We start from the raw sequence: 12,074 nt of genomic DNA, 5'->3' as shown, positions 1-12,074 counted from the left end.
TGGGCTGAAGGCAGTGAAAGGCAAGGTTCTAATCCCCTGCAGACAGCCCCCTCCTCGGCCACGGCAGGAACTAGGTGACACCACGCAGGGCTGGGTGACACGCAGGGCTCGGTCCTACCAAGCGCATCCCCCACGGGGAGGCTCCGGGCTCGGGGCCAGGGGGGAAGTCTCCGACTGCAGCGGCAGCAGCTCCGCGGGGCTCTGCCGGGACAACGGGGCAGGGACACCGGGAGCCTGCCCCCTCGACTCCCCATAAGCCGCTTGATGAACCGGTGGGAGCCGGAGCGGGGAGGCGGCGGAGGCTGAGCTCTGCTTTGGGGGTGCTGAGCTGCGCTGGGGAGGGGCCGAGCCGGAGCTCCCATGCACCGGGCTGCCGGGGCATGGGGAACGGCAGCACCGGGACCGCTCCGGGCGACGGTACCGGGCTGCCACCGCCACCTCCAACACCACCGCCGGGAGGTCAGAACGTGGCCGCCCTGGTGCTGGGCATCGTCCTCATCCTGCTCATCGTGGCGGGCAATGGGCTGGTCTGTCTCAGCGTCTGCACCGAGCGGGCTCTGAAGACCACCACCAACTACTTCATCGTCAGCCTCGCTGTTGCCGACCTCCTGCTCGCCCTCCTCGTCCTGCCCCTCTACGTCTACTCCGAGGTGAGGCTGCTACCGGGAGGCACCTGCGGGCTGGGCACCGGGGATTAGGGATTTCGGACCCGGGAACACCGAAAGTTAGCGGGCTGCGGGTGTGGGACCGGCAGGACAGCAGGTGTCGGAGGTTGAAGCCCCTCTCCAGTTTTGTTTCCCACCTCCAGCCCCTCGGTTAACTCCTGCCGAGCCAGTGCCCCCGGCTGTAGCCCCCCGGGCAGCCCGTGCCCAGCTGCTGCACCCCCCCTAGCTCCATCCTGCCTGGCAGCTGCTGCCGAAACAGTCAGGAAAGGACAGAGAGCTCCAGTGCTGTGCTCTGGTGCCAGGTGAGCAGGTTTGGTTGGTAAGAGAGACCTTCAGCCAAATAAAATGAGGTTTCCCTGTCAAGTTAGGTAGGGGAAGCTGTCCCTGTGGGGAGCTAGATGGGGCTGGTCTGAGAGCTGTGTGCAGGAGATGTTAGGTTATGGTTGGATTTGATGATCTCAAAGCCTTTTCCAACCAGGTGATTCTATGATTGGGTCACCTTGCATCAAGGTGGCCTTGAGGCAGGGCTTCTGGTGGCAGGTTCTCTGGTTCTCACAGGCCTGACCCTGTGTGTGGTGGTGGCCATGGAAAGTCACCTTGGGGAACTTTGGAGCAGGTTTTCTGGTCACCTCCAAAACCTGTTCACCTCCCAGACTGTGGCAGCTGAAGGAAAGGAAAAGAGGAGCTCCAGAGGCTGAAGGATTTTGCATTTCTGCTTCTATAAGTGGGAGCTGAATGTTTCCTGCCAGGGGATTGATGCTGGCTGGAGTCCAGGGGGTAATCTGTTGGCTGGGGTGAGGAGGCTCAGTAGAGCCTGCCCATTAGTAACAGCCACTGGATGAAAGCACCCACAGGTCAAACCAGCAGGTTTATTGTCCTTGGATAGCTGCTAGTGTGGAAGAAAGGAGTCCTCCTCTTCTTCCCAGAGGTGGGGACAGACAGGATGAAGCCTTGTGCCCAGTGATCAGCCCCAGCAAGATCTAATCTGGGGACTTGGAAGGTCTGGACTAACCTTCTGTTTTCTGGTAGCCACAGGATTTGTAAGGTGGTGGCTAAAGTGCTTCCTCAGGGAGCAAAAAGGGCTGTCCCCATGCTGTTCCCATCCTGGAAGGCTAGCACAGGAGCATACCAGTAGTGCCCAGGCCTTAGCATCCCCTCTCCCTCTCCCTCTCCCTCTCCCTCTCCCTCTCCCTCTCCCTCTCCCTCTCCCTCTCCCTCTCCCTCTCCTCTCCCTCTCCCTCTCCCTCTCCCTCTCCCTCTCCCTCTCCCTCTCCCTCTCCCTCTCCCTCTCCCTCTCCCTCTCCCTCTCCCTCTCCTATACTTAAGCAAGGAAGGCTGTGGATTAGAGCTTAGGATGTTTTTAGTCTCTCTACCTGGTCCTAAGGTTTTGCAGGATGTTGTGACCTCTCTGGAGACAAAGGTGTCATAGAGGGACAGGTTCAGCTGTGGACCCATGAGAAAATAGCAGTGAGGAAGAGGAGCATTAGATTCCCCTCTCTCTTTCCACCACACTGACAAGAGCCCTCCCTCACCACCACCACTCTGCACTCCCCTCCCCTCCCTGTGCTGTGTGATTTCTGGACAGCAGGAAAAATTTGTTCCCAGAAAGAGTTCTCAGGCATTGGAACAGGCTGCCCAGGGAGGTGATGGAGTCACCATCCCTGGAGGTGTTTAAGAGCTGTGTAGATGTGGTGCCTGGGGATATGGCTTAGTGGTGGACTTGGTAGAGCAGGATTAATGCTTGAACTCAATGACTTTGAAGGTCTTTTCCAATCTAAATGATTCTATGACTTTTGTGGGTTTGGTTTTTCCTCCCTCACCTTTGGTGGTCACAAAACCTCTTTCTCATTCTTCTCAGCTACTTCTTGCTAAGTGGAGTTCCCTTTTCTTTCCTTGCTCTTCCTGTTGTCTCTCCATGCCTCCAGCTCCTGATTTAGGGGGCAGACACACATCAGCATGGTTTCTTTTAGTCTGGAGGCTTGAGTTTTGCTGGCAGAAGTGAAATGCAGGTTAACATACTCTGGGGTACCCCTGAAAATGCTTCTGAGGGGGCAGCAGCACTGTGGGGCTTTCCATGAGGACCACAGACACCTCATAAACTTGGGATGCTCAGGCAGCAACTTCTCAGCCCTTATCAGCTGTAAAACTTGGGCTGCCCAGCCCATGATTCCTCTGGAGATGCTTTGGGTGTTCACTCCTATATTTCCTGGGGACTTGCTGAGGAGGGTACAGCAAAGGGCTACAAAGATGCTGAGAGGCCTGGGACATCTCTCTGATGAGGAAAGACTGGGGGAATTTGGGCTGTTTACCCTGGAGAAGGGCTCTGAGCAACCTGAAGTGTCCCTGTCCATGGCAGGAGAGTTGGAACTAGATGATCCTTGAGGTTCCTTCCAACCCTGACAATTCTGTGATTCTATGATCCAAAACAACTCTATGGCTCTATGTGAGATGTGGATTATCCTTTGCTGCTCTTCACAGAAGCTGGAGCACAGTAGGAGAAGCCTTGATCTTTAAGTGCCACTTCTGGTTGTTGAGGAAGCTCGCTCTGATGGGTTAGCAGCAGCAGCTGCTGTGGACACACTCTCCTTTTTGTACTGAAAGAGCCAGCAGAACTTTTTTGGTCACAGCTTCAACTCTTTCATCCATGGTGGTGGATTCTGAGGACTTGGCTGCAGGCAGCCAAATTGTGTGTTAGTTCACTTGGAGAGTCCCTTGCTTGTGCCTGCAGGGCTGGAGGATGGCTGAAAGCAGGTGCTAGACAAGAGGGAAATTGGTGTGCATGGTCACAACTGATTCTTCTCCAAACCATTTCACACTCACTGCAGGCTGGGATGGAGCTGGAGCTTAGCAGAAGGGCAGGAAAATAGGACCACCTAATGCAAAGCTTCTCTGGTCCTGTCCTCACACAGCTCATGTGAGAAGCACTGCTGTGGTGAGGTCCCTTCCAACCCAAACCATTCAATGATGTGATTCTATCAGGTGGCTTTCTGATGGTGAATGGGGGATGGTGTCCATTAGCCCTAGCCAGTTGGGGTCCTGTTGCACTAGGATAAAAATGGACAGTCCTTGGCTGAGAGATTTTGGAAATGGGCCAGTAGGAAACCAGTATCTCCCACTGAACCAGAGCCATGCAGCAAAGCCTGAAACCTCTGCTGGAGTGGAGCAAAGGTCTGCTGGAGTGGAGCAAAGGTCTGCTGGAGTGGAGCAAAGGTCTGCTGGAGTGGAGCAAAGGTCTGCTGGAGTGGAGCAAAGGTCTGCTGGAGTGGAGCAAAGGTCTGCTGGAGTGGAGCAAAGGTCTGCTGGAGTGGAGCAAAGCTCTGCTGGAGTGGAGCAAAGCTCTGCTGGAGTGGAGCAAAGCTCTGTTATAGGGAGCAAACCGACCTGAGTGTCTCCACAAACCACTCCCCTGGCTCAGCTCCCCTCTTAATCCACTCCTGAGCAGTGGCAGGGCCTGATCCAGAAAGGTGCTGGGTGAGGCATGGTTATGTAAACATCTTTGCCACTAAGATCTCTGTCACTGATGACGACCGAGGGGAGAGGGCTTTAGCAGAGCCAGGTGGTGACCCAGCTCCTTCCACAGGTCGGGGAAGAGGAGGATCCTGGGCAGGCACTCGCTCCTCACAGCAATGGAGCAGCCAGCGCTAGCTCCCCAAGAGGTTTTTGTGCTGTTCTACACAAAACTTACCAGGTGTCAGTGTCCCACCAGTGGCAAAGACAGATAGGGGTTGGACTTGATGCTCTGAAAGGGCTTTTCCAACCAAACCAATTCTGAGTCTAGGAAAGAGCTCTTCTGCAGCGTGTCCTGTGCCTGTGGGGCAGCTCTTCTGATGAGAGACCTCAGCTCTGCTCTCCAGAGCTTTTGTGGCTCACTGAGAACTTTTTACAGAAGTACTTGAGCTGTCTCTCCTGGAATAGGTGGTGGGAATAGCTGCTCTTCTAGGTGACTGGTGGCTGAGCTCCAGGGTCTCTGCACAACCTGGGCAGGCACAGGCAGCAGTCTCTTTTCAGTGACTGATAATGGGGGGGAGTCTTTGGAATTTGGCCCCTCCTCATGGTCAGACCTGTTTGTCATTTCTGAAAAACCTTCACTTCAAACCTTATGAAGAGCAACTGAAGCAGCTGGGGCTGTTTGGAAAAGAGGAGGCTGAGGGGAGCCCTCAGGGCTCTCTACAGATACCTGAAAGGAGGTTGTGGAGAGCTTGGTGCTGGTCTCTTCTCACAGGTAGTTAGTGACAGAACAAGAGGGAATTGGCCTCAAGCTGTGACTGGGTAGGTTTAGACTGGACATTAGGAAACCTTTTTTTCCCAGCCAGAGTGGTCAGGCCTTGGAATGTGCTGCCCAGGGGGGTGGCTGAGCCACAACCCTGGATGTGCTTAAAGGTGGTTTGGATGTGGTGCTTGGGGATGCAGTTTAGGGGTGAACCTTGTAGAGCAGGGTTCTGGGTTGGACTTAGTGATCCTGAGGGGCTTTTCCAACCTGAATGTTTCTGTGATTCTGTGATTCAATGATTTAAGCCAAGGAAGGATGTTAGAGCAGGCATGAGGCCACCTCTGTCTGGTGTCCCATGCCCCTCTCCTTCTTCTGCACTTGCAGGCTGCCTGGAGGCTTCTGGAAAAGGCAGCAGTCATCACAGCTCACCCAAAAAGGTCCAGAGTCAGCTTCCTGTGGGCATGTGGCCAGTTCTCTGGCTCTGATGCTGGACTTTGCCTGCTTGCAAGGATTATTTCTCTTCTAGCTGGTGTCATAACCTTCTCAGCAGCTCTTAGGATTAGCACTTTCAGTCTCTCCATGCTATGTGCTTGAGCCAGGTCCTTGCTGAGGTGGTGGAGTCTCCATCCCTGGAGGTGTTCAAGAAACATGTGGGCATGGCACTTGGGGATGAGGCACTTGGGGACATGGCTTAGTGGCCATGGTGGTCTTAAGTTGCTGGTTGGATTCAATGATTTTAGAGGTTTTTTTCTAGCCCAAACAATTCTCTGATTCTGTCTGCCCAAGCAGCACAGAGCCACACTCCCTGACCACTTTCCCATCTTCTTCCAAGAAGCAGTGCCTGGAGGTTTCCAGTGTGGTGGTTCCTGTGCCCATCCTCACCCATTTAAGGCTCAGCCCTTGTTCCCACCACAGCTGTGCAGAGCCTGCCACCACCCTTAGAGAGGTCACAGGTGGTGAGCTGGCTGGTGGGGTGATATTTGCAGCTCCTTTTTGTTACATTTATTTCATCCAGCTGGTCTGTAGAGCACCCTGAGCATCTTCTCAGCATCATCACGCCTGCTGCCATGTCACTGGAGGAAAACAGGGGGCCTGGTGCTGAAAAAGGGAATGCAAAGAGCTGAGGAAAGTGGAGTGCTCTGGAGCACTTCTTAAAGGCAGCCTGAGCTGGTTGTGATCCCTAAAGCTTTGCACTCTGGACCTTGATGTGCTAATCTTCTGCAGCCTCCTGCAATTAGTGACCACTTAACCACATGACCCTGCAAAGCCAGCTGCACCTCCAGTCTAGAAGTGCACCTCCCTCCATCCTCATCCTCACAATGCCTGTCTGAGACACCTGCAGGGATGTGTCCTTGGGGCATGGCAGTCCCAGGAACACTCCAAGCTGGGGGCAGAGCTCCTGGAATGTTGCCTGGCAGAAAAGGACCTGGGGAATGCTGGCTAACAGGAACTGAATGTGAGCCAGCAGTCTGTGCAGGTGGCCAAGAAGGTCACCAGCATCCTGGTCTGGATCAGGACTAGTGTGGCCAGCAGGACTGGGCACTGGTGAGGGCACACCTCAAATCCTGGGTTCAGTTTTGGACCTCTCACTCCAAGAAAGACATTGAGAGGCTGGAGCAGGCCTAGAGAAGGGCAACAAAGCTGGGGAAGGGTCTGGAGAGGAGCAGCTGAGGGACCTGGGGTTGTTCAACCTGGAGAAAGGGAAGACCTTCTGGCTCCCTACAGTTCCCTGGAGGGAGGTTGGAGTGAGGTGGGGGTTGGTCTCTTCTCCCTAGGATCAGGTGATAGAACAAGAGTAAATGGCCTGAAAATGTGCCAGGGGAGGTTTAGGTTGGAGATGAGGGAGAATTTCTTTGGTGCAAGAGAGGTCAGGCACTGGAACAGGCTGCCCAGGGAGGTGGTGGAGTCACCATCCCTGGAGGAGGTGCTCAAGAAATGTGTGGCCATGGCACCTGGGGACATGGTTTAGTGGCCATGGTGGTGTTGGGTTAACAGTTGGACTTGCTGATCTCAGAGAGCTTTCCCAACCCCAACAGTTCTGTGATTCCTAGAATATTAGCATTTCTGTATCAATAGCATACTTTAGTTTTTCTGTATCTCATGCATCTAGAGTATATCATTTCACACATCTGTATTCTGTACAATACATAAAGGAGGGTTTCATTACTCCTGACTTCTCCTGGTGCTCCTCAAGCTTTCCATTCCACTCCCATGGCCCAGCAGCAGGCTCACAGCCCAGCTGAGCCACTGTTCCTGGTCCACAGCCAAGGCTGCTAAACCCCAAAGCCACTGGCATTTTCTGGCTGTTTGGGTTCTGCTGGGGATTATTTGGGATGCAGGAGTGTGGAGTTTTTGTTGGCTGATCCCTTTTGAGTAGCAAAGTCAATGCTGCCAGGTTGTGCAGCCCAGTGACAAAGGGCTGGTGATGTCCTCTTGCTGGTGGCACTGCTGCTTTGCCCTGAGCACCTCCAGGTGTTAGGGAGAGAAGAAGAGATTGTTCCTGACCCACTTGAACATGGTCCCAAGGGGCTGGGCTGGTGATGAGTGTGAGGGAATGAACCAGTTGTGTAAAACCAGCAGCTCTTCATATGAGCTGTGACCAGGATGTCAGGCAAGAAAATGGCAGAGGAGCTGTGCTGGGGGAGCTGTGTGTGGGGGAGCTGTGTGCTGGGGGAGCTGTGTGTGGGGGAGCTGTGAGTGGGGGAGCTGTGAGTGGGGGAGCTGTGTGTGGGGGAGCTGTGTGTGGGGGAGCTGTGTGTGTGGGGGAGCTGTGAGTGGGGGAGCTGTGAGTGGGGGAGCTGTGTGTGGTGGAGCTGTGTGTGGGGGAGCTGTGTGGGGGAGCTGTGTGCTGGGGGAGCTGTGTGGGGGAGCTGTGTGCTGGGGGCGCTGTGTGTGGGGGAGCTGTGTGGGGGGGAGCTGTGAGTGGGGGAGCTGTGTGTGAGGGAGCTGTGTGTGAGGGAGCTGTGTGTGTGGGGGAGCTGTGTGTGGGGGAGCTGTGTGTGGGGGAGCTGTGTGCTGGGGGAGCTGTGTGTGGGGGAGCTGTGTGGGGGGGAGCTGTGTGGGGGGGAGCTGTGTGTGGGGGAGCTGTGTGTGGGGGAGCTGTGTGCTGGGGGAGCTGTGTGTGGGGGAGCTGTGTGTGGGGGAGCTGTGTGCTGGGGGAGCTGTGTGTGGGGGAGCTGTGTGGGGGGGAGCTGTGTGGGGGGGAGCTGTGTGTGGGGGAGCTGTGTGCTGGGGGAGCTGTGTGTGGGGGAGCTGTGTGTGGGGGAGCTGTGCTGGGGGAGCTGTGTGCTGGGGGAGCTGTGTGGGGGAGCTGTGTGTGGGGGAGCTGTGTGTGGGGGAGCTGTGTGTGGGGGAGCTGTGCTGGGGAGCTGTGTGCTGGGGGAGCTGTGTGTGGGGGAGCTGTGTGGGGGGGAGCTGTGTGGGGGGGAGCTGTGTGTGGGGGAGCTGTGCTGGGGAGCTGTGTGCTGGGGGAGCTGTGTGGGGGGGAGCTGTGTGGGGGGGAAGCTGTGTGGGGGGGAGCTGTGTGGGGGGGAGCTGTGTGGGGGGGAGCTGTGTGTGTGGGGGAGCTGTGTGTGGGGGAGCTGTGTGTGGGGGGGAGCTGTGAGTGGGGGAGCTGTGTGGGGGGGAGCTGTGTGGGGGGGAGCTGTGTGGGGGGGAGCTGTGTGTGTGGGGGAGCTGTGTGTGGGGGAGCTGTGTGTGGGGGAGCTGTGTGTGGGGGAGCTGTGTGTGGGGGGGAGCTGTGTGCTGGAGAGCTGTGGGGGGGGGAGCTGTGTGGGGGGGAGCTGTGGTGGGGAGCTGTGTGGGGGGGAGCTGTGTGGGGGAGCTCTCCTTGAAGAGCTGCACAGCCAGTGCTTGGTCCTGCATCACTGGGGAGGTTTTGGGGTGGTGGGTTTGGGGGGGTCTGAGCCTGCTGGCTGTCACTACACTAATCTCATCAATGTTGATGAAGATGTGCAGTTTAGTGCCCAGAGGCTGGAGCCAGGCTCTGCTGGGTGATGCCCAACGACAGCTCAAGGAGAAATGGTGGAAGTTGAAGCATAGGAAGTTTTACATAAATATGAGGGAAAAGTTTTTTCCCTGTGAGGGTGACAGAGCCCTGGAACAGGCTGCCCAGGGAGGTTGTGGAGTCTCCCTCTCTGGAGATATTCAAAATTCACCTGGATGTGTTCCTGTGTGATCCTGCTCTGGCAGAGGGGTTGGACTGGATGAGCTTTCGAGGTCCCTTCTAGCCCCTGTGATTCTGTGATAATGCAGGGCAGTGTCCTGTGTCCATTCTCCTGGACAACTTGCTTGGCAGTGACAGTGGTCTGTGGGCTCCATCCTCCAGCCAGGCCAGGACCATGGATCCTTAAGCAGGCTGTGAGCTCTGAGGTGGCACAGTCCCTGCTTTGCTGGAGGAGGCAGATGGTGCTTCTGAGCTGCAGGCCCTTGTCTGGAGAAAAACACAAGTGGCTAAGGCACCCAGGCACAGAGGCCTTCATCTGCTGACCCTGGGAATCTTTTCAGTTCCAGGGAGGTGTGTGGTCCCTCAGCACAGTGCTGTGTGATGCCCTGATGACCATGGACGTGATGCTGTGCACAGCCTCCATCTTCAACCTGTGTGCTATCAGTGTGGATCGGTGAGTGCCCTCCTGCTCCCCATGCCCTGGCATCCTGCTGCTTCCACTCACACCCTTGCAAGGTCCTGTGCTGGGAGCCAGATCCTGCTGCCCTCCAAGGAGGGTGTTCTGGCCCATCGTGGCTGAAAGAGTTAGGGTTGTTCAGCTTGGAGAAGAGAAGGCTCTGGGGAGACCTTGGAACTGCATTTCCCTATCTGAAGGGGACCTACCAAGAAAGGCTTGGCAGGGAATGTTCAGAAGGGCCTGTGGTGATAGGGTGAGGGGCAGTGGTTTGAAACTAGAGCAGGGGAGCTTTAGACTGGACAGTAGGAGGAAGTTCTTAACAGTGAGGTTGGTGAGACACCGGAACAGGTTGCCCAGAGATGTGGTGGAGGCTTCATCCCTGGAGACATTCAAGGTCAAACTTGCTGGGGTCCTGAGCAACCTGCTCTAGTTGAAGATGTCCCTGCTGAGTGCAGGGGGGTTGGACAAGGTGACCTTTGAGAGTGCCTTCCAACCCCATGCATTCTGTGATCACCTGCTTTGTGTCCCATCACTCTCCTTGGAGTGGCCAAGCTGAAAGCAGAGTTATGTGACGAGGCCAGAGCTGTCCCTCTGGGTGCTCCTCTGGTGGGGGGAGGCTCTGTAAGTCAGTCAAGGAAAGACAGTGGGAAGCAGCTCTGGGGACCAGCTGCTTCTGTGGTGGCACCAGCCTGCCAGGACTGACTCCCCCCGGGGCCTGTGTCGGCAGCTTCATCGCTGTCTCGGTCCCACTGAACTACAACCGGCGGCAGCTGGACCTGCGGCAGCTGGTGCTGATCGCTACCACCTGGGTGTTCGCCTTCGCCGTCGCCTCCCCGGTCATCTTCGGCCTCAACAACGTCCCTGGCAGGGACCCCACCTTGTGTCAGCTGGAGGATGACAACTACATCGTGTACTCCTCCATCTGCTCCTTCTTCATCCCCTGCCCTGTCATGCTGGTGCTCTACTGCGCCATGTTCCAAGGACTCAAGCGCTGGGAAGAAGCTCGGAAGGCCAAGCTGAGGGGCAGCATCTATGGGGGCAACAGGAAGCTCTACCAGCCCACCACCTTCATTGAGAGGGAGCAGAGCGGGCTGGAGCCAGGGCAGTGCAGCCCCTATGCCAGCTCTGCCCACCCCAGGGACTATGTGATGCACAATGGGATCCAGACTGTCTCGCACCCCCAGCTCAAGTACCCCAACCCAGGACACAGTCGGAAGAGGGCCAAGATCAATGGCAGGGAGCAGAAGGCCATGCGAGTGCTGCCAGTCGTGGTCGGTGAGTGGCAGCTGGGGAGGGTTGGGGAACGGTGAGACACATCCTGGGATGTCCTACAGAAGGGCAGGATCTGCTTGACCCTGGTGAAGCAGACACACACTTTGTGGACTCCAATGTGTCACACTAAGAACCAGGCCTTCTCCTTGCTGGAGGGGGTGAGGGTGAGAGAAAAGCCACCTCCCCCCTCTTGTGCCACCTTCCCCCCTCTTGTGCCACCTTCCCCCCTCTTGTGCCACCTCCCAGAGCCATGTCTCTGGTCCTCCTCCCTCTCCTTTCTATGGGAACTTGTTTTAACATCCTCCCTCCCACTGTGCCTGAGGAGCAGCCTGGTTGTGGTTTAAGACCTGCTGTACCCATCTCTTATTGAGAGGACATAGATGCTGAACATCTCAGTGTCCCCCTGAGCCACCCAAACACCCCCTGCTTGGGGAAGGCCCTCGAAGGTTGGACAGAATGACCTTTGAGGGCCCTTTCCAACCTGATGCATTGTGTGACCCTGTGCACAGGGTTTCTAATCCAGCCTTTGCTTCACTCTAAACCTGATTCTCTTCCAAGTGAGCCTGAAACAATCCATAACTCAGACCTTCTCTCAGTGTTGAGGATGAGGAAGCCATCCCACATCTTCTACCAGGGCCTCAGCACATCTGCTGCTGTCTGAGCTTTCTCTCCATCCTCCTCTGGCCCAGGCTCTGCCTGTTAAATGAAACTCTGGGGTTTGGTTTGGTTTTGTTTTTTAACACATCAACTTTCTCTTTTGAACGTCCTTCCGGCAGGTGCTTTCCTCTTCTGCTGGACACCTTTTTTTGTGGTCCACATCACCAGGGCTCTCTGCAAGTCCTGCAGCATTCCCACTCAAGTCACCAGCACCGTCACCTGGCTGGGGTACGTTAACAGCGCTCTCAACCCCATCATCTACACCGTCTTCAACGCCGAGTTCAGGAACTTCTTCCGCAAAGTCTTGCACCTCTTCTGCTGAGCTCACCCCTCCAGGCTGGGTTTTGTATAGTCCATTAAAGATCTATTTCTGCCTAAGCTCTGCTGTCTTTGTTGGGGAGGAGGGAAGAAGATGGCAGCTGAAGGATCCTTGTCCCCAGCTCTTTGTAACCAGGAGTTAAGGGTGAGTACCAAGGGATGTGTTTTATAGATTCATAAAAGGGTCTGGGTTGGAAGGGAGCTTAAAGATCCTTCAGTTCCAACCCCTTGCTATGGGCAGGGACACCTCCCCCTAGCCCCCATCCAATCTGGCCTTGAACATCTCCAGGGAGGGGGCATCCACCACCTCCCTGGGCAACCTGTTCCAGT

At 55.9% G+C, this 12,074-nt stretch overlaps 1 protein-coding gene across 1 annotated transcript; it reads left to right on the top strand.

Moving 5' to 3' along the window:
• The first annotated feature begins 380 nt into the window (after positions 1-380).
• DRD4 (dopamine receptor D4) lies at positions 381-11,748 on the top strand. Its single transcript, XM_054390548.1, has 4 exons — positions 381-650; positions 9,382-9,494; positions 10,225-10,772; positions 11,546-11,748. The coding sequence occupies exons 1-4, from the start codon at positions 381-383 to the stop codon at positions 11,746-11,748; spliced, it is 1,134 nt and encodes a 377-aa protein (XP_054246523.1).
• The last annotated feature ends 326 nt before the right edge of the window (positions 11,749-12,074 follow it).

This window comes from Indicator indicator, chromosome 21, assembly GCF_027791375.1.
Source record: "Indicator indicator isolate 239-I01 chromosome 21, UM_Iind_1.1, whole genome shotgun sequence".
Taxonomy (NCBI): Eukaryota; Metazoa; Chordata; class Aves; order Piciformes; family Indicatoridae; genus Indicator; species Indicator indicator.
This window is presented reverse-complemented; position numbering and strand designations above follow the sequence as displayed.